This window comes from Protopterus annectens, chromosome 4.part0 (assembly GCF_019279795.1).
Source record: "Protopterus annectens isolate FY-2018-M chromosome 4.part0, PAN1.0, whole genome shotgun sequence".
NCBI classification, from domain to species: Eukaryota; Metazoa; Chordata; order Ceratodontiformes; family Protopteridae; genus Protopterus; species Protopterus annectens.
Window position 1 is genome coordinate 683528481 of NC_056733.1, and position 27804 is coordinate 683556284.

The following is a 27804-nucleotide window of genomic DNA, read 5'->3' on the forward strand; positions in this document are numbered from 1 at the left end:
ATGAGTAACTGAAGACCTGAGCTTGTATACTTGAGCAAATGTGATATGTGCTTGGGTGATCTGACCAATGGACTGCAGGCCATATCTCTCTCTTTTATTTAGAGAAATAGTAAAACTATCCATCACATTCTGAGTTCTTGCTCCTGAAATCTCTGAAGTTGCTCATTACACACAAGGTAACGGGACAGCTAGAAGCAAGTATTTTTTCAGGAGGGCTTGTCCTCTTCTGGTCTCCCCCACCCCCCACAATTATACAGAACAAACGTCATGGTTGCACAACATTGGAGAAGGGAGAGAGTCCCTAAAACAGTGCACAATGGTCTTGGACAACCTCATGTTTTGCTTTGAGATGTGTGAGCAAGTGATTTCACAGATCAGGGGCTTACAGGGATACCCATACATATTAAGAAACAGAGACAGAAAGTGAGAAGAGAAGGAGGGAGTAAAGGGAAAAGGGGGTAACAAAAGAGCAGAGGCCATGTTTAATTTTTAAGAAACAATAGAAGGAAATGAATCGGGAATGTCATTTTTCACTACTGCAGGCTGTTGAAACTGTGGAAAATCACCCCAAAAACTTGATGCGCAACAGAAAATGTGGCCTTCTGTACAACTGCAGCTCTCTCAGAAACATACCCAAGCTCACGTGTTTTGGTAGTGTGTGTGTGTGTGTGTGTGTGTGTGTGTGTGTCTGTGTGTTTATGGCATGTCTAGGTGTGTGTGTGTGTGTGTGTGTGTGTGTGTGTGTGTGTGTGTGTGTGTGTGTGTGTGTGTGTGTGAGAAAGAAGGAGAGAGGGCAAAGCCACTTTTTAACTTTCAGATCTTTACTTTGCAAACTTTAACTCTGCTATCAGATGACTGTGCAGATTGAAATGTTCTGCCCATTGCAATTTTAGCAATTTGTTTTTTTTTTTTTTCCTGAAAGGCAGTTCTGTTTTTTAGTCTGTGGGGGTAGATATTTCTGAGAGACTTTAGTATGAATTCATTGTTTGTTTCTGGCTGCGAAGAACACTGCATGTCTATTACTCATTCTTTCTATTTTGCATGCGATGGAAGAGATCACAAGTATGAAACTAGAGTTTCCACTTCCTCGTTCTGAACAGTAAGATGGCACACTTGTCAGCTAGTAAATGTTTAAAACAGTTAACTTCTTGAATGCATGCATACACTATTTCATCTGTAAAAGGTTTGCTGTAGTTTGCATTCTGTGATTTCTGGCTTGTGGGAGGACACTAGAATATAAAGCAATGTTCCAGCCCCTTGTGTTTCTTTATTTTGACTGATCATGGGATTAGTAACAGACAATGGCTTCCTGCTGCACGCTTCAAGATTTATGTGAATATGAAACTACAAGATCTGTTCGCATAAAAAGTGTTCGGCTTGGATTGTTGAAGTGGATCATTCATGGAATTATTTTTTTATGCATTTGGTAAGTCATAGTATAAATGTTTTACGTCATATATTTTGGTTGTATGTTTATTTCTAGTGACTTAGGCTGAGTTTTAGACAGTCTGTAATCTGTATTCTTTTAGCTCTCCTTTATATGCATTTTTGGAAGTGTGCTGCTATCACATATGAATGCCTACCTGTAATAAGAAATGCATGTAATAATATTTAATTTTTTTTAACCAGGATAAGTCAGCATTACATGAAAGAGACTAAATGTATTATTTTATATTACTGTAAATTATATCAATCATTTTTTTGTGGATCTATGGAATTCTGCGTTCTTTAAACATCATGTCTAAAGGCACAAAACAAATTCATCTTTTCACACAAAAGTGTTTGTGTGCTTCTTTATGCATGTGAACACTTTTCTATAAAACAAGAAATGTTTGTTTTGCAGGCTTTAGAAAATAATACAGTTTTAAAGTTATCTTCCAAAGTGACATAAATGCCTCCTGCCTGGCCATTAATATTAATGCTGTAAATATGGCTTTGTATATTTAGCCTTCCACATTTGGAAGATAACATTAAAACTGTACATTTTTCTAAAGGCTGAAAAATAAACTTTTCTTTTAGAAAAGTGTTATGCATTCGAACCCCTTTTTTGTGTGAAAAGAAAAATTTGTTTTGCACCTTTAGACATGATTTTTAAGGTTGCATTACTGTTGTGGCTAGTCTCATGAACACACTATATATAGTATGTAAAAAGTTCTGTTTTATAGCAGACTTTCCTCTTTCATTAACATGTTCCTGTTATTGCAGTCCAGTCTAGTTTTACTATGTCTGTACATATTTGATATATGAAAGGGATGAAACACATTTGACTCTAATCTTATACTACCATTTAGTTTTCCCTTTGTATTTTATTTTATAAAGGAAGCTGAAATGTTGCATGAAATGTTATTATTTCTTACAGAATTACTTCTCTCTTTGTGGTCATTACAAAATGCAGTCTCTTTCATGTTCAGTAAAGGCTCTCCTGCTAAACCACTCCTGGTTTTAGGTACTGGCAATTTATGCTTCTGACTTGTCAAACTGCAGCCTCCACAATAGTATTAATTTATATGCTTTGTTTGTCATACTACAGCCTTGCACAATAGTATTAATTTATGTGCTTTGTTTGTCTTACTGCAGCCTCCACAGTAGTATTAATTTATATGCTTTGTTTGCCATACTACAGCCTGGACAGTACTATTAATTTATATGCTTCGTTTGTCATACTGCAGCCTTCACAGTAGTATTAATTTATATGCTTTGTTTGTCATACTGCAGCCTCCACAGTAGTATTACTTTATATGCTTTGTTTGTCATACTGCAGCCTCCACAGTAGTGTTAATTTATATGCTTTGTTTGTCATACTGCAGCCTCCACAGTAGTATTAATGTATATGCTTTGTTTGTCATACTGCAGCCTGCACAGTAGTATTAATTTGTATGCCTTGTTCTCTTTTCAAACTGTACTAGATCCCTGTCCTTAATATTTAATATCTTGGTTTGTCAGTACTCATAAGTCAATCAGTTGCCTTAGGTGGACCTTTATGTACTGATGATTTAATAATACCTCACTGTAACTTACATCCTTGTCATGTCTGGGTTATTTCAGTCCTTAGCTTTTTAATTGTTCTGTAGCACTGATATTTATACAAGCAGTGTTTGGCTTTACACAGCTGCATGCTTTGTTTGCTTACCTACAGTTGGTGAATGTGGCTTTATCTGTGAACATGCATTCTATTGTGCTCCTGTGTCAACTGTGCAAATGAAATAGTGGTATCCCAGGTAGCCTCCATATCACCAAACTTAAATATAAGCAGAGATTCCAAATTATGTGAGCAGTGATGGGCAAGACCAAAGGGTGTAAACAAAACTGTGTTTTAGTATATATGTCAACTTTTAACTTTATATTGAATTTAGTGGAGAGCAAGTACTGAGATGAGTGTGTAATCTGTCATAGAAAAAAAACAGATTTTGTTTGCTTTTAAAGAGACATGCTAGGCAACAGAACGTCTGTGGTCCAGATATCTAATCTAGAGACTATGTATTTCCCACAGTATTGTTTAGTTTAAAATAGAATGGCCAGTATTTTCTTTATGTTTTTAATAAATTCTTAATAACATGACAACAATTGGAATATCACCAAAACTCTGGTTTTACAAGACAGTGAAATACATTTTAATTGTATTATGGCACTGCAGACCTTAGGACTGTTAGTAATGTGCCAATGTTTCTTCAGTTTTCAGATATATAGTGTGAGCATACATTTATAAACAAAGTTTGTTTTTAACACTTCTATGGTGCTTTTTAATTTTAATGAAATAGTTTGCCATGGAAATAGCCATTTACACCACTTTTTTGTATAAATTATTCTAATTTTGCTTATATTGTTTTTTCTCTGTTGTACACGTGCATGCTCTGGCACATTACACAAGGCAGGGCTGTAGAACAAACTTGGCATCCAGTTAGCATTGCAAATTCCGCCTTTCTTCAGGGATATTATTTCCCATAAAATCCTCTTGGAATGTTAAATATTGCAGTCGTGATTATATATATATATATATATATATATATATATATATATGCACATATATACACACAATACACAAAGCATCTAATCCTGAAAGATACTGAACATAAGACAAGTAAAATGACAAATATAAACTACAGATACAGCACGCTGACTTAAAGACATCTTCAAACACTAGAAGCCTAATAATACAGCACAATGATCTATCTTAAATTAATTTAACTTTTGTGTTACAGGCCACTGAAAAAGGCTCTATAATATAAATGTGGCATTTTGTGATTCATAAGCGCATTAGCCAAAACTAGAAAAGAACTCATTATCAGCTAATCTGCTTATTTATGAATCACAATTAGCTACCTCAAAATGCAGCTCAGCAGTTCCCATGGTACTTAACTATGTAGTCCATATAGTGTAAACACATATACTCTGCCTCAGTCACTCTCCTACACATGCAAGCCACATAGGTTCATGGAAGGTTACTAGACTATTGGCCCTAGGGCATTTATAAGCTTAGCCATGTTGTAGCTTTGTTGCCTTATTTATTGTATGGTCTATATTTGCACACCACATAGGTTCATGGAAGGTTACTAGACTGTTGGCCCTAGGGCTTTTATAAGCTTAGCCATGTTATACCCTTGTTGCCTTATTGATTGTATGGTCTATATTTTCACCGCAAATCTATGATCAGCACTGACTGCCCTTATCCAAGTGAGATGTAGGTGACACCCCCAGGGTAAATTTACAGTCTCCCATCCAGCTGTCTAAGTTACTCTTAAATAGGGTAATTGAGGAGCTCTGTTTTATGTGAATTGGGAGTTTGTTCCAGAGGAGTGGTAATCTCTGGGAGACATATCTGTTTCTCCAGCATGTCCTGTTAATGTTGCAGTCTAGGTTAAGATTCTAGAGCGAATGAATCTTGTCCCACTTGACTTGCGAATGTGCAGCTTTTCCATTAGGTGAGGTTGTGAGACTTCTCTGTAGGCCAGGCACAAGTCGCCTCTCAGCAGCCTATAAGATGCAGAGTACAGTGACAGGGCCTTCAGTCTGTCCGTGTAGGTCATGTGTTGAAGGCCCTGAATTTTCTTGGTGAAAACCTATGAGGTCTCTCCAGCTGCTGCAGGTGTCTGGTGAGGTAGATACAAAAGGGAGCATTGTACTTTATTAGTGGTCTAATGAGGGATGAGTACAGGGGTTATAACATCCTTAGCTCTGGATGAGATGCCCCTTACTTATGAGATGTGCAACGTAGAAGGCCTTCCTTACCACTGTTGACACATGGTAATCGAAGTTAAGGTTGCTGTCAACCTATGTTCCCAAATCTCTCACCATACCTATCTTTGTGGTAAGAACATCCACTATGTCTTCTTTTCTCTTGCCCAGATAAGTTAAGAATGATAAATAAAATTAATCAATCAATCAAATAAATAAATTGCAGCAGTCAGTCCTTAAAGGACCACTGCGGGCAAATGATGAAGAAAACATATATTTTTTATCTTGCCATGATTTACTACACCTCCCAAGCTGCCTTCAGCAAAATAAGTACTCATTCCTAATTTTATTTTGTTTTTACTCTTGTCTGCCCTCATGGGGGCAGACATGGTGATTCCTTTGGAAAGCTAAATCTGCCCCATAATGCAGACTGTGAGGACAAATAGCCCTACCATTTGTTGTCAGACTAGACTTCCATTCACTTAGAATGTAACTCCTGAAAACAACTGCCAAGTTTGAGAGTCTGCAGCTCATGTGTCATTGACTGGTATGCGCTGAGTTTTACAAATGTTGTTCCTACTGATGTAGTACACATTCACTGAAAGAAACTTGCAAAAGTGTCAACAAATTACTGAGATAAAAAAAGACTTTTCACAAGGAGCAGTTTTGCAAGTTTCAGTTCCTGGCCAGGTTACTCCTCCCATCTCCCCTCCTTCAGTGGGCTACAGTCTCACATTTCCAGCTTTGCTAGATTCAACTATTTAGTCAGCTTTGCCTGGTGTGCCACTAAAACTACTCCCTTGTATGTCTCTTCACTTTTAAATAGCATTTCTCAAGAATAAAAAAAAAAAAAAAAAAAAGCAAACTCATCAGTCCAGAGTTTAGGCTAGTCTATCCATTTTTTAAAATGTGCACAGTAAAATATTCAACTTGTAATGCATTTTGGCTGCTGACATGGTTATCCTTACATAGTTCTTCTCATATAGTATAACCTGAACTTATGGTATTTAATGATAAATTTTACAACAGTTCTCAGTTTCTTAACAATGACCTCCCAAGCCTCTGATGTGACCTAATACTTTCTTACTATTGCTTTATGTAGTTTGTCTTAGTTGTATACTTGTAGTGTGTTTCTCATCCTCTCAGCAACAGACTCCTGGAGAAGCATATACTTGTATTGAAAGAGTACCAGCAGCTGTAGCAGTGATACCACACTCCAAAACAATGCACTCAAACATAGTACTGACAAACACAAGGGAATGTATATGTCTGAATCAAGCAGTGATGAAATTGCTAGGGACCTCACTGAGCAAAATTTTACTCTTAATCTCTCCATTTCATAATGCATAACATTCGCACCACACTTACAAAGGCACACCTCCATCTTCCACAAACACAGCAACCCACACAACTGCTATGGTTTCTGTCTTCAGTTATTGCAAGCCAAGAATAACACTTTTTAATAAGGATACCTACCAGACAAGTCTGCATAGGTGACTGGATATTTACAGTTCTTGTTATTAGCAGATGTGGTCCTTAACAGTTATGTTTTAAACATTGTGACTGGTTATTTACATTTCCTTTTACAGCACATTTATTTAACAGTTATGTTTTAAACATTGTGACTGGTTATTTACATTTCCTTTTACAGCACATTTATTACTTTTCCTAGTTATTTTTTAAACATTGTTTTGGCTGGCATGCACACCTGCAAGACCCCCCCCCCCCAAGGCAACTATAGCTTTGTCTATTGCCACTGGGTGGCATAACTTAACAATATACTTGCTGTATCTTGTCCCAAATAGATCTGCCTCCACACTGAATACTTGTAAAGTAAGGCAAGTACCATTTATTTGGTGTATTTTGTCCCCCAGATAGATTTACCTTCCTTTGTATTACTTGCACACCAAGGCCTTAAAGTAGTGTTTCTGCAACTAACTGCTTACACTCCTAATTTCCTGCTTCGATCTCTTCCTTGCTTACACTTACATTACAGCTCCAAGGCTTCCACTTCTTATGCTGATTACTTTTCTTTGCAGTCTTCTGTGAGGGGGCGGGCCAGATCTCTACCTGCTTTTTCTGGCTATACCTTCCCCCATTTTGTATCTCCCTCCTCTAACACCCTCCTCCCCCATGCACATTAACTAGTCTCTATTAGTGGGTCTCCTTGAGCGGCGCCCTTTTGAAAGTTATCTTATGGCCTGCTTGTGGTGAGGAAGCTTCTCCAGACTTTTTTCAGTGTGACTGCATCAGTATAAGTAAATTAAACTAGTACAATACAGCCAAACAGACACATTTGGTGTAAACAGAAACAAGTGGAATGATACATTACTGAAATTGGTACACCTTGTTTGCTGTAGCATAGACTAGATCCAGGCCTGCTGAATCTAGCTTTGTTTATATGCTTGCTGTTTGTTCGCTTGTTATTTCCCTGGAACGCTAATTCCACCTAATACGTGGCGTCTCAGTGCTTCTGTGGATCACTAGTGATATCTGCATTGCTTACTGTACTTATTTCCTTGTTTCACTTGAAAGAAAGTTACTGTTTGTCGTTTTTGCATTTAAGTTACCTGTAACACATTGCACTTAAGTTACCTGGCACTTGCTCACTAAAGCAATTATATAAGTCAGCACTAAAAATTAAAAGCACTACACCCTCACTCCCCACTGGCCTTTGTTTTCAATTATTAAGGAATTCACAATATTATTCTAGCATGTCCAAAGGTCAGTTGTCAATCTCCTCTCCGGTCCAGCTGGTGAATCTGGGAATCTTGAGGCAATGTTACAACTGCCTCATGTACACAGACAACCCTCTCCTCCTCCCAACAAATTCCAACACATGTGAGAGATGCAACCATATAGCCAAACTGGAGGCTAAGCTCTCTCAACTCAGTACTGGCATAACCAGTCAGGAGGAGAAGGAAACCACACTCACTACAATTCCAGTCTCACATAGACCTACCACGACAGCAAACCAAACACATAATCACACAAAAACATACTCGGAGGCTCTAAATAAAGATCTGCCGAAGCAGCAGAGACCTCCATAGCAGACACCCAAGCAGCCGCTACCCCAAAACAAAACACGTGCAACACATATCTCACAAAGCCAGTGTGCCGAACAGTCACAGCCCTTAAGACTAAACAACACACCTGATACACTTGTAATAGGTGACTCTATCGTCAGGCACACTGACGTCCCGCTCACCAGGCTGAACAAGGAGAGGGTCACGGTGAGCAGCCTGTCGGGCGCTAGGATCCGCCACATAACACAAGCACTCAGGTCACTCCAAGGCAAGTACAGATATGACTCAATCATTGTCCATGCTGGTGTAAATGACCTGAGACGTACCTCCCTGGACTACATGAAAAGAGACATAAAGGAGCTCTCTGAGCATGTAGCAAAGGGCGGTATGACCCTGACCTTGAGTAGCATCTTACCCTCACCAAGAATGATGCCACAGTATGAAGACAAGATGATCAATTTCAACAATTGGCTTAAGTACTGGTGTCATTCAAAGGGGATCCAATGCCTGTCAGCTTGGGATGATGTGCTCGACAAGCCATGATGCTTCACTAGGGACGGCTTGCACCTGTCACCCCTGGGCTTTCGGATATTGGCAAAGGCTCTTGCTACCCCCATAGTGCCTTTTTTAGGCAAGGCTCAAAAGACAAAACCACCTCCATAGGTATCACAAGGGATAAGAAACTAAGAGTAATGCTACTCAACGCCAGAAGTCTAAACCTCAAGATGCACGCGCTCGAAACTCTCCTTAGCATGGAGAACATCGATATCTGTGCAGTAACAGAAACCTGGTTCAGGGCTCCCGAGAGCACCCCAGCACTACCAGGTTATACCTCATACCATGCTTTACGGCCCCAAAACTTGGACCGAACCACAAAAGGAGGGGGAGTATCGATATTCATCAAAGATACCCACACCTCCAGGTTGGTGGTAAAGCACGAAGCATCAGAGACTATCCATGTGCAACTAACAGTGGGTAAAACTGCCTTCCAGTTTATAGCCTGCTACAGACCACCCTCCCAAACCCAGGAACCCCACTCGGCCTTCCTGAGAACACTGGAAAATATGAAGGTCTCTCCAAACACCATTATATTGGGCGACTTCAACTACCCAAACATAGACTGGGAGCATTACTCTAGCTCCAACACCCTAGCCCAAAGGTTCCTAGAGTTTATAGACTCAAATGCTATGGAACAACTTGTTACCACTCCCACAAGAGGGGAAAACATACTGGACCTGATCATTACCCAACATGGGGACTCTATGCTCCAGACCAGAAGTGTATCCCTCACTGGTAAGATCAGACCATAAACTAATCTCACTGGATATTCACATCCCAATCCCACCCCTTGCCCAGAAAACCACAGTGAAAAACTTCTCTAAAGCAAATTTCACACTCCTCAAAACTGAGGTGGACTCCTTCAAAGCCCCCGGGCCTGTGGAAAATACGGCCCAGACCGCAGAATCCTTTATAAACGCATTCTATGAACACCTTCAGGAATGCATGGATCATGCGATCCCAAATAAAACCAAGACCCAATCCTCCAAAGGCAGACGTCCTGTCTGGTGGACCCCAGCCATAAACAAACTATACAATAGAAGGAGGAAGCTACTAAATGATAGAGCAAAATCCCAGAAAGGGAAGGCATCACTGATAAGTATTAGCAAAAAACTATGTGCACACATAAAATTGTCTAAGGCCAGCTTCGAGAGAAAAATTGCACAGGACACTAAGGATAATCACAAGGCTTTCTTTAGTTATGTTAGGAACCTGGGTGGTAATTCCCAGATATGCTCAGAATTAGTCCAAAATGACAAAAAATACACTGAACCCACAGACATTGCCAACATCCTAGCTGACAGGTTCAGCGCAAACTCCCCCCCCCCCCAAAAGGGCAAATATCTATCCCAGCAGAGTGCTGCCCCCCTGACATCTCAGATGCTCAGGTAAGAGCTGCCCTCTCCAAAGCAAAAAACACAGCATCAATGGGACCAGACGGTGGCCCGGGCTGCATCCTATATGAACTCCAAGAAGAGCTAAACCCAAGCATAAAACTACTGTTCAATCTCAGCCTTACCACAGGATATGTGCCCAAAGAGTGGCGTACAACAACAGTGGTCCCTCTCCATAAAGGTGGTGCCTCAACGGATCCTGGAAACTATTGCCCCATAAGCCTGACTAGCTTGGTCTGCAAAGCTATGGAAAGGATCATCATGGACCTCATAAATAAAGATATTGGGGACCTACAAACACTGGATCCTACCCAGTTCGGCTTTGTTAAGGGCAGATCCTGCCTCTTAAACCTGGTTGATTTCTTTGAAACAGTCACCAAGGCCATTGACGAGGGGAAGGTGGTCCACACAGCCTGCCTGGACCTCACAAAAGCCTTCGATACAATACCCCACTCGGGCATTATAGATAAGCTCACCAGCTTAAATATAACCCCCTATGTCACTAGATGGATTGCAAACTGGCACAAGGACAGAACCCACATGGTTAGAATTGCTGGAGCCATGTCAGACTCCAAACCAGTTACAAGTGGTGTCCCACAAGGCTCAGTCCTGGGACCTCTCTTGTTCTGTATATATTTCTCGGAGGTACAGGCCAACACGGAAGGACTGTGGCTGACCAAGTTCGCAGATGACTGCAAACTGGGCACCATAATCGACTCTCCAGCCGACACAAGCATCCTCCAAAAGGGCCTCATAGAAACAGACAACTGGTGCCAGAGCCATGGCCTCAAGCTAAATGCCAAAAAGTATATAGTCATCCCCTTTGGCAAAAACAAAGTGCCCACAAATTACCACATAGCTTGTAATCCATTAAGTACAGAAGAAGTAATTAGGGACCTGGGGACCCAAGTTGATAGCAATCTCTCATTTGACAACCACATGGCCAAAGTGGTTAGAAAAACATTTTATATAGCCCACCTAATCATGAAGGGATTCACATCTAGATCAGGGGACGTCATCGGGCCTCTTTACTCATCCCTCATCAGGCCCATAATTGAGTACAATGCCCCTTTTGGGATGTACCTTACCAGACACCTGCAGCAACTGGAAAGACCCCAAAAGTACCTCACCAAGAGGATCAAAGGGCTCAAACAGATGCCATATGCTGCCCGGTTAAAGAAACTCCAGCTCTACTCTGTGGCATACCGCCTGTTCAGAGGCGATCTGTGCCTAACGTATAAAGCCATGTCCAACCCGGAATTAATGTACATGCTGCACCTCAGAAAATCCAAATCCCATCGAGCTACGCGCTCGAGAGACTTGAACCTCAGCACTGAAATAAATAGGACATGCTGGAGGGACAGATTCATAACCCAGAGGTTCCCTTCACTCTGGAATAAAATCCCAGTCCAGGTTAGGCAGAGTCCCTCATTGACTCTCTTCAAGAGGAATCTTGATGAATAGATGGGAGATCGTAGGTTTACCCCGGGTATCACTTCTGTGTCACTGTTAGACAGAGGCACAGTATACTAACCTCAAAAAAGGGCATAGCAAAATAAATTTAAAATGGGTGGCGAAAGCCAAACACATGCTGGCTAGGCTTATAAATGCCCTAGGGCAGATAGTCTAGTATGAACCTATGAACCTATGAACCTATTTGGTGTACAAAGAAAAGAAACAAGTAAGCCCATTGATATAATTGGAGTTAGTGTTAGCCCCTCTGTGCTCAGGCTCACTCCGCTCCCCTCCCTGCTTCCTATTCCCACCCGCCCCACTAGTGCTACATTTCAACTGAACTTAGCCACGCCCATCATACTAACCACCAATCACTGAATCTGCCCCACCCCTGTACCCATTTTCTTCTCTTCCACTATTCCACATCCTGTAAAGCACAGTCTTCCATCTAACTACCTTACAATCACAAACAATACCTCTCATCATCTACCACACTCACCCCATCCCAAGCAGATCTCTCACTCATGACCAAACCCAACCAAACCATGCCCAAACTACCCAAACCCACATACATACACCTCTTACAATTGCTCCTAGGTGTATCCACACTCCCACCGCTAACTTCTATCACCAACCACCACAAACAACTTAATTTTATCCATATACAAAGAAAAACTACTTCCACTGACATTATTACAACCCACCCTTTTACTCAACTAGTCCCACATCACTACCAAACCTTCTGTATTTGCACACAGATCACAGCCATCACACTACCAGTCTCAAACAACTATAAAGAACTTTAAGACCCTAAACAAACTACTCAAACTCTATTTTTACCTCAGAACCTAACTCATTAGCTGCAGTGATATACACCCAAACCCAGGCCCAGAAAATGTAGGAGCCCCAACCCTCAACCTGAATGATACCCTACTCCACCGAGACAAATCCACGCTCCTCATTTTAAATGTAAATGTTAAGTATACTAAACAAAGTCCACGACCTTCATACACTACTCCCCTTTTATCAACCTGAGATAGTCATACTAACAGAGACTTGCCTTAAACCAGACAACCACAACAATGAAATCACTCCACCAGGTTACAATATAATTTGTAGTGATAGAATAGGTAAAAAAGGGGGGGTGTTGCTATAGTGTATAAATCTCACATCATACTTGAGAAAGTAGACATAACCCTAGACCTCATAAAGTTGAACTCACTCTAACAAAACTAAAACTTAATGATAAAAAATGCATCAACATCATAGGGTGCTACTTCCCTCCAGGCAACAATATCCCCATTACAGAAAAACTCCTAGAATGGATATCTAACTCCCTACCCCAGGAAAGCATAGTATTAGGAGACCTTATTACTGACTGGTAAAACTGTTCCAGTCATAAGCCACTCTCCCATATTAACCTACATGGCCTAACTCATCACTTCCCTCCACATGAACAGACAAGAGAACCAAACATCAATCCACTCTAGATTGGATACTCGTATCCCACCCTTCACTGATATCCCTAGCAGGGTGATTACCAGACACCAAGTAGTTACTAAGCCACATTCTTACTCAGATCAAAATCACCACACCTGACCCAAATATCTACACGCCTAATAAGAAACAAAAAAAACACTTTAACTGCTTCAACTTTATTAAACGATCTAAAAATGTGCAACTGGACCCCCCCCCCTAAAAAACCTACCTCTTGATGAAGCTGTTCTATATTTCAATACTACCTTCTTAAACACCCTTAATCATCATGCCCCCTCCAGAACAGCAAGAATTAAAACTAAATATGCCCCCTGGTTAGCCCCAGACACAAAATCCCTCCTCAAAAAAAGAAACAAGGCCTGGACCAACTACCTAAACAGTAAATCCCAATTGAACAAACAAGTATATGTTGAACTACATAACAAAGCCAAAAAACTCACCAAAACAGACAAAACATCTTGCTACCAAAAGTTACAGGATAAGCACAGGAAAAACCCACAAAAATTCTGGGCAGCAATTAACTCTATTCTACAACCAGGTAAAACAACTACCCCAAACCCCAAAATAGATGATAACCAAGAAGACATCCCCACACAATTTAATAAATACTTTACGGAAACCATCCAGACCCTTGCAAATAACCAAGCCTATGACAACATTCCCATCCCTGCAAATCCACCCCACACCCCCAACTAACAACTGCCTCAAGTTCAGCTTCCATCCAGAACCAACCAAATCCATTGAAAAACTACTCCGCCAGCTCAAACCAATGTCTCTAGCTGCAGATAAATTACCCGCTGAATACCTCCACCTGGCTGCAGAAGCCATATCATATCCTGTCTCCATCCTAATTAACAGGTCCATCTCTGAGTGTATAGCACCCAAGCTATGGAAAATATCACATATCATCCCTCTACATAAAGGGGGAACCTCCCTGGAACTCAGTAACTACCGCCCTATAGCCATACTACCCCCTTTATCTGAAATTTTAGAGAGGGTAATACACAAGCAACTAATGAAATATCTCCTAGAAAATAATCTGAAAACAACACAACAACATGGCTTTAGACCTTTCCATAGCACCTCCACCACACTAACAGAATTCACCAACATTGTCAATACTCACAGAAACAATGGACTCCTTGTATCTGCCACCTTCCTTGACTTGTCCAAAGCATTCAGTATGGTTAACCACAATAAACTCCTTCTTTCACTAGCAACTCTAAACCTTACCACCCCTGCCATCTCCTGGTTCAAAAACTACCTAGAGGGAAGAAAACAAGCTGTTATGTGGAAAAACCAACTCTCCTCCTCCCTACCAGTCTCCCTAGGAGTACCCCAAGGCTCCATCCTGTGACCACTTCTTTTTACCCTCTTCACCAATCAGCTCCCTAACAGTATTCCTAAAGCCTCAATAGTGCAATATGCAGATGATACCACCATAATATGTGCAGCCAAATCAATGGACATCATTCACTCCCTAACTCAGGAATGCTTTTCCCTAGCAGAAACTTGGATTACAAACCAAAGGCTCATTCTGAACCCAAGTAAAACAAAGCTAGTACTCTTTAGCTCCCACAGAGCCACACCTCCCACTGATTCTTTCTTCATCTCCTCCTTTAACAAGACCACAATCACCCCCACAAATCATACCAAACTATTAGGGGTTGAAATAGATAATCATCTTAGATTTTACCTACATATTTCTATAACCATAAAAAAGTACATACAAAACTTGGCCTACTGTATCGCAATAAAAAATTCCTCACTGACCACTCCAAAACTACAATAGCGAGGACTCGCCTATTATCCACCCTACTTTATGCCTCCCCCGTGCTTACAAATCTCCACAAATCTGACCTAAACAAACCTGATAGTTGTTATAATAAGACAGCCAAATTTGCTACAACCTCTCCCATCCGAACACATCACTGTGAATGCCCCAAAAAACTCAACTGGCTAGAACTACCACTACTACTTCAACTCAATCAACTATCACTAGCCCAGAAAGCAATACATAACTCTGAAAACACCCCAGCCCTACAAAATCTTTTGCTACCCTATATAATCTCCAAGCACTTGAGGTCTAGCACATAAAACCTCCTCAAAGTAACCAAATATAACAATGAAGCTGGTAAGTCTGTCTACAGCCACTGTATAGCAAAAACCTGGAACTCCCTTCCTGCCCACATAACTGACAACAAATCCCCATCGCAGTTCAAGAAACTTGTTAAAACTCACTTTTTGAATAATCAACTGTGCTCCTGTATCCCCCCTGGCTAATATCTCATTAGAACACTTCTCCTAACTTAAGTAACAATGCTAAGCCAACCAATCATAGTACTATATCCACTTAGGACTGTTAATTTACTGCTCATCCCTTCTCTCCAGTAGTTAGGGAAAACTACCCCAGCAATGTTGAGCTCTCCCTAAGCAACTAAAACCAGGAGAAGACATATTGTAAATGAATTTGGTATCCTTCTCAACTAAAACCAGGCAAAGACATATAGTGAATCAATTTGTTATCCTTCTCAACTATAGCAAGCATCATCTGCTTTCTCAGAGCCTTATTCTACGTCTCTCTGCTTTTACTCTGATAGTAAATCTATCACAGGAATCCTAAACTTAAGAATATCTTCTAAAATGTATTATATTGGCGAGAACAAATGTATCCTATCTGTTAGTTAATATGTATGTCAAAGTCTCTTCTATGGAAATTGTATGTCAAAAGTCTGTCCTTAAAACTATGTTTTGTAAAAAAATTGTTCTCTTGGAGCTTTTCTCCCCAGGCCTCCACTGAAAATGGGCTTGTAATCCAGTTAGACTCTCCCAGTCAACAAATGTAAAATAAACATACCAGTCAAATTTAAGCCTTTTCTCACCTCTCTGCAAAACACTGCTGTAATGGCTTTGGCACACAAATGAAAATGATTGATGGGTGTTGGTTCAAGACTCCATCCATATCGCTCAACAGTACAGATTTTTCAGACAGTCCAGATTTTTTTGTCTGTTTTTCATAAAATTGCAGTTTTCGGTCAAATCACTGACAAATCATTTAACACTGAAGTCAGAAAATTGACAGGCATTTGATTTTCAGACTTCATATCCTTAGGAAAATTCACTGTAATGCAAAACCTGTTTATCAACTTTCTAAGTTTGTAAGTGCAATATTTATAAATTGTCCCAATTTATGGGCCTTTGTCCCCTATTATTTATGGCCTTGTCCAGATTTCTTGTTCTATGATGTTGAGAGGTATGAGGCCATCCCTTCCTACTGGAGCCAGTCCATTGCACTTGCACAAGTGTCCCCCTCAGCAGGGCAGCACGCAGGCATCAGTGCAGATTTGCTTTATAGTTCTTTTTTACCACACACACACACACACACACACACACACACACACACACACACACACACACACACACACACACACACAATGATACATGGTTAATGTGGACAAATCTGTTTGTTCAAAGTCACCAAACATTTCTCCAAATCCAGTTTTATGACACCTGCTACCAATCCACTTGACAGTCTGCAGCTGTAAATCTTGTTGTCCATGTTATTTCTTCTTATCCTTGGTTTAGTTTCTCTTACTTGTAATGTTACTTTTACTCATATTTCCTCCTGCTTCCCATATCTACCCTAATTATTACTTCTAACAAATACTTTTTCTCACTCTTTCTTCTCTTCCCCTCCTCCTCTTTATCCACTTTGAACTTTTCCACTCTGACATTTGCTTTGAGTAAATAATGAACTGTCACTCTTATGTCATCGCATTTTAATGCTACATAATATTGTATTTAGTCTAATAATAGGTTCATAGGTAGGTACTAGGCTATCAGCCCAAGGGCCTAAGTAAGCCTAGCCAACAAGGTTCCCTGGCTTATGCCACCCAAGAAAGTTATTTTCCTGTGCCACTGTCGAGCAGAGCCAGAGAAGTGATTCGCGGGGCATATTTCCTATTTCCCATCCACTCAAAGATTTTTCTTGAAGACTGCTATTGACGAAATTTACTTGACATAGATGGGTAGCTTGTTCCAGAGTATGGGAAGACTCTGGGACAGGAATCTATCCTTCCAGCATGTCCTGTTTATTGTGGTGACAAGGTTTAGGTCCCTAGAGCATGTGTCTAGGAGGCACTGGGATTTCTTTAGGTGTAGCATGTCCAACAGCTCTGGGTTTGACATAGCTTTAAATGTTAGGCAGAAATCACCTTGGAGTAGGCGATATGCTACCGATTAAAGCTGGAGTTTTTTGAGATGGTAAGTGTAGGGCATCTGTTTGAGGCCAGTAATCCTCTTTGCGAGGTACTTCTGTGGCCTTTCCAGCTGCTGCAGATGTCTTGTGAGGTACATTCCAAAAGGGGCTTTGTACTCTATAATGGGTCTAATGAATGTTGAGTAGAGTGGGACAATGATCTCTTGTTTTCCTGGATGAGAACCCTTTTGTGATGAGGTTTGCCACATAGAAGGACTTCCTGACTACTGTGGCGATCTGATTATCAAAGGAGACTACTGTCCACCTGGGTCTCAAGGTCTCATCACACATTCGGTGTTAAGTAGACTGCTGCCTATGCGGTAGTTCATGGGTACAGAGTTTTTACCAAAGGGGATGGCAATGCACTTTTTGGCATTGAACTTGAGGCCATGGCTCTAACACCAGGCATCTGTCTCAGTGCGGCCCTTCTGTAGGATGTCCACATCATTTGGGGACTCAACTATTTTGTAGTCATCTGCGTACATCATTAGCTAGAGGCCTTCTGTGTTAGCCTGTACTTCAGAGAAGTAGATACCAAACAGGAGAGGTCCCAGGACTGAACCTTGTGGTACTCCACTTGTCACTGGTTTGAAGTCAGATTTGGAGCCAGCAACTTTTACAGTGTGGGTTCTGTCAGTGAGCCAGTTGGCAGCCCATCTTGTGATGTAGGGCTTTATACCTAGTTTAGTGAGTTTAGCTATAATTCTAGAATGGGGGATGGTGTCAAAAGCCTTGGCGAGGTCAAGATAGGCTGTGTGAACCACCTTACCCTCATCTACGGCTTTGGTGACTGCCTCAGAAAAATCGATTAGGTTCAAGAGGCATTATCTGCCTTTCACAAACCTGAACTGGGTGGGGTACAGAGTTTGGAGGTTACTAATGTCTTTGTTTATGAGTTCCATGATGATACGTTCCATGGCCTTGCAGACCAGGCTCGTCAGGCTAATAGGGCGATAGTTCCTGGGATCAGTGTTGGCTCCCCCTTTGTGGAGTGGGATAACTGTTGCTGTGCACCATTCAGTGGGCACAAAGCCTAATGTGAGGCTATGATTGAACATGGTGCTTAGGTGGGGAGCCAGTTCATTCTGAAGTTCGTGTAAAACGCAACCTGGAATGTTGTCCAGTCCCATGGATGCTGTGTTTTTGGCTTTAGAGAGTGCAGCTTTTACCTGTGTAGTTGTGATTACAGGGACTCTACATTCTTCTTGTACAGATATGGGCCCTTTAGAGGGTGAGAGAGGGTTAAAGTTAGCACTAAACCTATCTGCCATGATGTTGGCAATATCAGTTGGTTCTGTAATTTTCGTGCTGTTGTGCTGTAACTTAGAGCAGATCTGGGTGTTGCCATTGAGATTCTTGACATAGCTATAGAATGCTTTGTGGTTGTCCTTAGAATCAGTGGCGATCTTGTTTTCGTGGCTAGCTTTGGAGGCTCTTATAAAGGATCTCAGCTTCTTACTGAGGCTGACCAGGGAGCTCCACCACTCATGGGAGGTTACTCCCTTTTGCAACAGTTTCTTCCTTCTGTTGTACAGTTTGTTTATGGCAGGGAACCACCAGATTGGCTTCCTTTTTTTGGAGGATAGCTTCTTGGTTCTGTTTGGGATAGCACGATCCATGTCCTCGTGTAAGTGCTTGTAGAGTGCATTTGTGTAGGATTCAGCAGTCATAACTGTATTGTCCATCTCCATGGGTGTCATGAAGTTCGCCACTTCTGTCTTAAGAAGCATGAAGTTGGCACTGGAGAAATTTTTTACTGTGGTTTCCTTAATGAGGGGTGAGGGCGGGATGTGGATATCTAGGGTGATTAGCTTATAGTCGGATCTGACCAACGAGGAGTTGACTTCAGGTGTGGAACATCGGTCACTCATGTTGGTAATGACTAGGTCTGGGATATTGTTGCCCTTGGTAAGGGTGTGGATAAGTTGATCCAGGGCATTGGAATTTATGAATTCCAGAAAGCGTTAAGCAAAGGAGTTGGTACATGAGTAATTTTCCCAGTTAATGGTGGGGTAGTTGAAATCACCCATTATTAGGGTGTTTGGCTGAACCCTAATATTTTCCAGTATATCAAGAAAAGAGGAGTGGTAATCCTGGGGCATGGTGGGGGATCTGTAGCAAGCTACAATCTGGATTGTAGTTTTGCCCAGAGTAAGTTGCACTTGGATAACTTCTGATGCATTATGCTGAGCAACTAGCCTGGAGGTTTGGATATCCTTAATGAGTATGGACACACCTCCGCCTTTGGTGTTCCAGTCCAGTTTATGTGGCCGAACAATGTGGTATGAGTTATAGCCTGGTAGTGCAGGGGTGCTCTCTGGAGCCTTGAACCAGGTCTCAGTCACTGCAAGGATATCGATGTTCTCCATTTTAAGGAATGCCTCGAGTGAGTGCATTTTGAAATTTAGACTTCTAGCATTGAGCAGCATTACCCTCAGTTTTTGCTTGCCTGTTCCTGTTACGGTGGTGAATTTGTCATTTGAACCTTGTCTAAAAAAGGCACTATAGGGGCAGCAAGAGCCTTAGCCAGTATCCAGAATCCCAGGGGCGACAGGTGCAGGCCATCTCTGGCAAAGCATTGTGGTCTGTCGACCATGTCATCCCAGGCAGACAGATACTGGATCCCCTTAGAATGACACCAGAAGCTTAGCCAATTGTTGAAGTCAATCATTTTGTCCTTGTACTGTGGTATCATTCTGGGTGATGTTAGAATGCTACTCAGGGCTAGGGTCATACCTGTCTAGGCTGCAAGATTGGAGAGCTCTTCCATGTCTCTTTTCATGTAGTCCAGGGAGGTACTTCTCAGATCATTCACACCAACATAGACAATGACAGAGTCATATTTGTACTTGCTGTGGAGTGACCTGAGTGTGTGGGTTATGTGGTGGATCCTGGCACCCGACAGGCAGCTGACAGCAACCTTCTCCTTGTTTAGCCTGGTGAGTGGGACATCAGTGTGCCTGACTATATGTTTGCCCATAATATCTGAATAAGCGAGTGGGATTTTCATGACAGCATCAAGGAAACATGTTCCTTCCTTCTGTGTTTTTTTCTTAAGTTTTGGATTTTTCTTGGCATATTGATTGATTTTCTTAGTATATTTTATTTTTTATTTATTTTCCATTTGTTTACCAGGTTAGCCCAACTGGACACAAGGTGACTCTTTTCAGCAGAGAATCGGGGACAAAAGCTCCAGATACACAGTAAACAATTATAAAAAAAATAATAAAAATAAATTATACAAACATAGCTATTTTGCACACAGAGCATAGAAAATATAAAAGGAGTACAATCAGAGTTTTACAATTGATGCAGCATACAGTGGTTAGAATACTGAGAAACAATTAAACAAGATATTATACAACAAATATAGAATTGCTTGAACATAAATTCAGAAAAGTTTCCATAGACAAACAGGGTCATAAACTAGAAATCATAACTATATTGATATTATTTTTTTTTACATTTATCTTGTTTTAATGATGGTATATGTGTATTATTGTATGTGTCATATGTGCACAAATATTTGTATTAATCTGTGTATTTACAGTATATTGACAAAGTACTAGGTCACATCAGAGCCTTGGGAGGTCATTGTTAAGAAATTGAGAACTGTTGTAAAGCTTGGCGTTGAATACCATAAGTTCAGGTTATGCTATAAGAGAATAACTATGTAAAGATAACCATGTCAGCAGCTAGAATGCATTATAAACTGAATGTTTTACTGTGCACATTAAGAAATGGATAGATTGGCCCAAACTCTGGACTGATGTGTGTGCTTTGTTTTTTTTTTTTTTTTTATTATTATTTTATTCCTGGGGAAATGCTATTTAGAAGTGAAGAGACACATAAGGGGACAGTTTTAGTGGCACACCAGGCTGTGATTTGTTTTATGTCTATTGTCATGCAAAGCTGACGAAATAGTTGAATCTACCCAAGCTAGAAATGTGAGACTGTAGAGATGGGAGGAGTAACCTGGCCAGGAAATGAAACTTGCAAAACTGCTACTTGTGAAAAGTCTTTTTTATCTCAGTAATTTGTTGATACTTTTGCAAGTTTCATTTAGAGAATGTGTAGTACATCAATAGGAACAACATTTGTGAAACTCAGCACATACCAGTCAATGACACATGAGCTGCAGACTCAAACTTGGCATTTTTTTTCAGGTGGTCCATTCTAAGTAAATGGAAGTCTAGTCTGACAACAAATAGTAGGGCTATTTGTTCTCACACTCTGTGCATTGAGACAGATTTAGCTTTCCAAAGGAATCACAATGTCTGCCTCCATGAGGGCAGACAACAAGAGTAAAAAAAAAAATAAAATTAGGAATGAGTACTTATTTTGCTGCAGGCAGCTTTAGGAGGTGCAGTAAATCATGGCAAGATAAAAAATATATGTTTTTTCATTGTTTGCCCGTAGTGGTCCTTTAATGCCAGAGGTTCAAGTTTCACATTTTATATCCTTCAAGAAATGCATGACACGGCAAAAACTGTATACCATTTCTTGTCCCTCTCCATCACACATCACAAGATGTTGCAGGTATTACATAATGCACAAGATAAACAATAATGTAAAAATATACCTGCTACACTAACTTAGTTAATGCAGCAGGCTAAAGCAGGGTTTTTTAAGGTCAGCAGTGCATGGTTTGAATCACTTTTTCACGAGACTGTTGTTTTCAAACTGTCTGATTTCTAGTGGTAGCACAAAGGATTAATATCCACTGTGGGCGGTGGGAGGGGTACAGGGTTTGAGGCCTGCTTAGTGCTTTTTAAAGTGCTCTGCTATTCCCTGTTGTTTATTTGTTCTCCACACCCTGTATTTCACTTACTGTATGTATTTTTAAGGCACACCATATCAAGTATTCCTGGTGTCTGTCTAGTGTTCCCACTACCCTACCTATCCCAGTACTGTTTTAGTGCCATTAAGACTATCCTTAAGAATATCCCTATTGTCCAATATTTCCCTGATCCCTGTTGTCTTAAAGTGCCATTCAGGCATAACAGAATTATTCCTGTTGATGAGTGGTCCTCCCGACCCCGTTCTCTGTTCTAAGTATCTCACAGGCTCAAAGTTTAGGTGTTATTCCTGATGGCTAGTGGCTTCCCCCACCCATGTGTTGCAAACTCTGCTCTTTATTCTAGGGGTGTGTGGAAATATTACAGCCAGCCAGCCCAATCCAGTCTCGTATATATATATATATATACATACACACACACACACACACACACACACACACACACACACACACACACACACACACACACACACACGCCTACCTAATGTAACCCCCTCCAACTGTTACTTCTCAAGCAGACACAGTCATACATACTGTGGGTACATTCAGCCCTTTGCATGCACCCACTCATACATTTACTAAGCCTACCTCTGCACCAAACTCCCTAGTACTTACCTATACCATGATGGATGAACACAGCCTTTTAGATGTATTCACTACCATGACAAACAAGGAAAGGCCATGCCAATCTATATGGTGTGTCGATCCTTTCATGCGATAGTTCAGGGTGGGGGAGCACATTGTATTGTCCTCGCCCCTGGATCACCTCATTAGCATATGAAGTGTGGAAATGAGTCTATTACTTAATGTAAAACAGATAAAAAGGGAGCTGACAAAGAGGGAGATTAATGCATGTGACTGGTAATCATACTATCTCTTTGTAAGAAAACTAACTCTTTCACTCTTTAATTCATGCAATTCATTTTCCAGCTTTGCTGTTATATGAAATGCTATTTTTCTGCTGTGAGACTAGCACAATGGTTTAACACCATTTTCTATATGAACTTTAACTTAGAAGTTCTTTAGTTCCTCTACGCTTTGGAATATGTAGCTGGCCAGGCACTGTTTAGCATGTGGAGATAAGTACTGAGCAATCTAAAACTTAAGTTGTGTCAAGTAAAAAGGTTGTTTTGTGTCAAGTAAAAAACTTGTAGCAATGTTGTAATCATCATGGACTTTTGCCATTTCCTTTGCCTGTGCTTTTTAGGAGAAGGTTATGTGGAACTGAAACCTTCTTTGAATGCCAGTGATATTGACCATTGTATGAGAATATCTTTGCTGTAATGGTTGCCATAGCTATGCTAAAATGTTTTCAGACATAATGTTCAGTGCTGCCCCATAGTCACTTTTGAACTGAGACTGTTTTGATTCCAGCAATGATCTCCTAACATTTGCTGAGGAGAAGCTCTGTATGAGTTCTATTTTTATTTCACTATTGTTTGTAAAGATACAGTTTTTAGAAAGCATCCTTAAACTTGTATGTCACATGCCTCAGGTTTCTGTCAATTGTCTCCATTTTAATAATGTGCATTTTTCTTTGGTTTAAAGTATTAACAGAGTTTTATATTTGCATTTAGATATTTATGTATTAATAGGTTAAGTATTGTAAATGTCATATACCCTTTCTTCCACTAAATGTAACATCATAGTTTTTAGCCAAGAATCTCCAGAAATGTTCATATCCATTACATCATTTTAAATTTTTGAGTTTGTTTGTTTCATGCTGGTATCAGTGAACTCTGAATAGTTCTGTAAGTATAGAACTACAAGGCATTGCACTGTTCTGAAATTTAATTAGATTTGTTTTAGTAATTTCATGAAGGCGTATTTACATTTTAAGATTAAGTCCGAGTTCAGCTGTGTCTGTGTACCCTAGTAAACTGTTTTGTATATAGTGCTGTCATTTCTTGTAACAGACTGATCTTTGTCAACAGTGCCTCTTTTAACTTGATAGTCTGTTACATTTGCATTCTATAGTGTAGAAACTGACATTTCATATAATGAATCTTGACAGTTAAATATCAGTTATACAGGAAATTTAGAATGGTCTTTACTTGGCTTTTGAAGCCTTTTTTAATGTGACTTGTATGTAAACAGAACTGATGGCCAGAACCAGCCTTACGTATAGGCCAACTAGGCATCTGCCTTGGGAATCATGCTTTCAGGGGTGTTACTTGCATAGTTATTTATTTATTAAGTTTTTTAGAAGAATGAAATACAGCATTTCTTTGCTCAAATAAATAAATAACACAGTGCCCCTGTTGAAACAAAATGTGTCTGTAGCATGCTAGACACCGGGGGTGGTGTTGTACATAACTTGACCATTCAACATAAGTTACATCATGAACATGGAGAGGAGACCCCACAAAGTGTTCCACTGTAGGCACAAAGCCCTGGCACTTAGCTGAGACTAAGGTTTTGTAAAAGCATGATGCATTTTTGGAAAAAATAGTTATGAATCTCAAGTTACAGGTCCAAGATATAAGATAAAATCAGGTACATTTTGCAAAATTCTGGACAGTTGAGAGAAATTGTGTGATGTGAACATTGACGTGGCAAGGTAAGTATTATTATTATTTTTAATGATGCTGACAGTGATAAGCCAGATATTTTCAGCAATATTTCTAGCTTGGTGAATTGTATGTGCAACTTGTTTGCTTGGAGCAATTTAGATGAACTGCTGTTATTTAGCCATCTGACATTGTGGCTATTATTGATGGGTGGTGGGTGGGGTTAGATGGATGAAAGTAACTGCCTCTTTTCATTTGCTCAGTTTAAGCTTCACAAGACTTGCTTACATTTGTGAGAAGTAACATATACTGCTTAACTGGACACCTGATATGCACAAACAGAGTAGCTATAATTACTGGGGCTCTCTGTGGAGTTAAAGGATTAGCTGTCTGCTGTTGTGTACTTATTATTCTGGCTTTGCAGGACTAGTGTGAGTTCATAGGTGCATACTTTCATAGGTGTTTACTAGGCTAATGACCACAGGGGCCTTTTTAAGCCTAGTCATGCATCACAAATCTCTGACAAGTTCCGATACCCTTGATGAATGTAAGCAGGGGTTGGGAGATTCATAGGTTCATAGGTTGGTACTAGGCTATCGGCCCTAGGGCCTATACAAGCCTAGCCATAATAATTCCCTGGCTATTTCTTCCCACACTATTTACTTTCCTGGACCCCTGTCTAGCAGGGCGACTGATGTGATTCCAGGGGTGAATTCCTTTCTCCCATCCAATCATCAAGGTTCCTTTTGAAGAGGGCCAAAGAGGCACTCTGCTTGACATGTATGGGCAGTCTATTCCAGAGTCTGGGGAGTCTCTGGGGCAGGAACCTATCCCTCCAGCATGTTTTGTTTTCTGTGATGACAAGATTTAGATCCCTGGAGCGTGTGGCTCTGAGGGATTGGGATTTCTTTAAGTCTAGCATGTCTAACAGCTCTGGGTTTGACATGGCCTTGTATGTTAAGCAGAGATCACCTCGGAGTAGACGATATGCAACAAGAGTATAGCTGGAGTTTTTTAAGGCGGTCAGCGTAGGGCATCTGCTTTAGGCCTGTGATTCTTTTAGTGAGGTATTTCCGTGGCCTTTCCAGTTGTTGCAGATGTCTTGAGAGGTACGTACCAAATGGGGCATTGTATTCTATAATGGGTCTAATGAGGGCTGAGTACAGTGGGACAATGACCTCCTTTTTTCTGGATGAAAAGCCCTTAGTGATGAGGTGTGCCACATAGAAGGATTTCCTGACTGTTGTGGTGATGTGGTTATTGAAGTTGAGACCACTGTCCACCTGTGTCCCTAAGTCTCTTATCACATTTTCAGTGTTTAGTGTACTGCCACCTATGTGATAATTCACGGGTACATGTTTTTTCCCAAAGGAGATAACTATACATTTCTTGGCATTGAGCTTGAGCCCATGGCTCTGGCACCAAGCATCTGTTTCTGTAAGGCTCTTTTGTAGAGTATCCGCTCCCAGTTTGCAGTCATCTGCAAACTTTGTTAGCCAGAGTCCCTTAGTGTTGGCCTGTACTTCAGAGAAGTAGATGCCAAACAAGAGAGGTTCCAGAACTGAACCCTGAGGTACTCCACTTGTCACTTGTCTGGAGCTGGATTTGGAGTCAGCTACTTTTACAGTGTGGGTTCTGTCAGTAAGCCAGCTGGCAACTCATCAAGTGATGTAGGGATTAATGCCCAGCTTAGTAAGTTTATATATGATTCCAGAGTGGGGGATGGTGTCAAAGGCCTTTGCGAGGTCCAGATAGGCTGTGTGGACTGCCTTACCCTCATCCACAGCTCTGGAGACTGATTCGACGAAGTCAGTAAGGTTCAGGAGACAAGATCAGCCCTTCAGAAACCCAAGCTGGGTGGGGTCCAGTGTTTTAAGGTTGCCGGTGTCTTTGTTTATAAGTTCCATGATAATACTTTCCATGCCCTTGTGGATCAGGCTTGTCAGACTGATGGGGCGGTAGTTCCTGGGATCCAAGGTGGATCCTCCCTTGTGGAGTAGGATAACCATAGCTGTGTGCCACTCAGTGGGCATGAAGCCTGAGGTGAGGGTATGATTAAACATGACACTTAGGTGAGGTGCCAGTTCATTTTGTAGTTCATGTAGTACATAGCCCAGGATGTCATCTGGTCCCATGGATGCTGTATTCTTAGCTTTGGAGAGTGCGTTTTTTACCTGTGTGGCCATTATTACTGGAATTTGGAAATCTTCCAGTATTGAGATGGGCCATTTAGGGGGTGAGAGGGGGATGAAGTTGGCACTGAATCGATTTACCAAGATATTGGCAATATCCTTGGGATCAGTATATTTAATGCCATTCTGTTGTACCTCAGAGCAGATCTGAGCATTACCATTTAGATTCTTGACATAGTTATATGAAACATTTACAGGTTGTCTGTGTCCATCAGAGACATAGGCGCCAAACCAAGGATAAATTTCCTGTTTCCCATCCAATTGCCCAAGTTGCACTTGAATTGGGTTAGGGAGGAACTCTGCTTCACATGGATGGGGAGCCTGTTCCATAGATGCGGTAGTCTCTAGTATACATACCTGTCTATCCAGCAGGTCCTATTTATATCACAGGCAAAGTTTAAGTCTTTATAATGAGTAATTCTGGTGCTATTTGTTTTGTGGATATGCAAGAGATCCATCCAAGTGGGGTCTGACAATGCCCTGTATGCCAGGCATAGATCTCCCCTCAAAATCCTGTATGAAACAGAATACAGGGATAGGGCATTGAGGTGGTCTGCATAGGACATTTTACTTATGCCCGGTATTCATTTAGTGAGGAAACCCTGTGGACATTCCAATTGTTGGATATGCCTGGTTAGGTACATACCAAAGGGGGCATTATACTCAATAATAGGTCTGAAGAATGCCGAATACAGTGAAACAATGACTTCTCTGGACTTTGATGCCATAACTTTGTTTATAAGTTGCACAACATACAAGGATTTCCTCACTACTGTAGACAGGTGATGGTCAAAGGCTGGATTACTATCTATGTGTGTCCCTAAGTCCCTGACTACTGGGTTAAATTTAAGGAGTGTGTTGTCAATGTGATAGTTCCAGGGGTTGATGACTTCCCAAAGGATACTATTATGCATTTCTTGGCATTTAGTTTTAGTCCATGGCTT

General features: G+C 40.8%; 1 protein-coding gene across 1 annotated transcript in view; it reads left to right on the plus strand.

Annotated features, from left to right (window-relative positions):
- The first annotated feature begins 833 nt into the window (after positions 1–833).
- P2RX7 (purinergic receptor P2X 7) overlaps positions 834–27804 on the plus strand; it is a 414468-nt gene continuing 387497 nt past the window's right edge. The window contains exon 1 of the mRNA XM_044068649.1: positions 834–1426. Coding sequence (XP_043924584.1) covers positions 1302–1426 — 125 coding nt within the window. The 5' untranslated portion in view covers positions 834–1301. The remainder of the gene's footprint in view (positions 1427–27804) is intronic.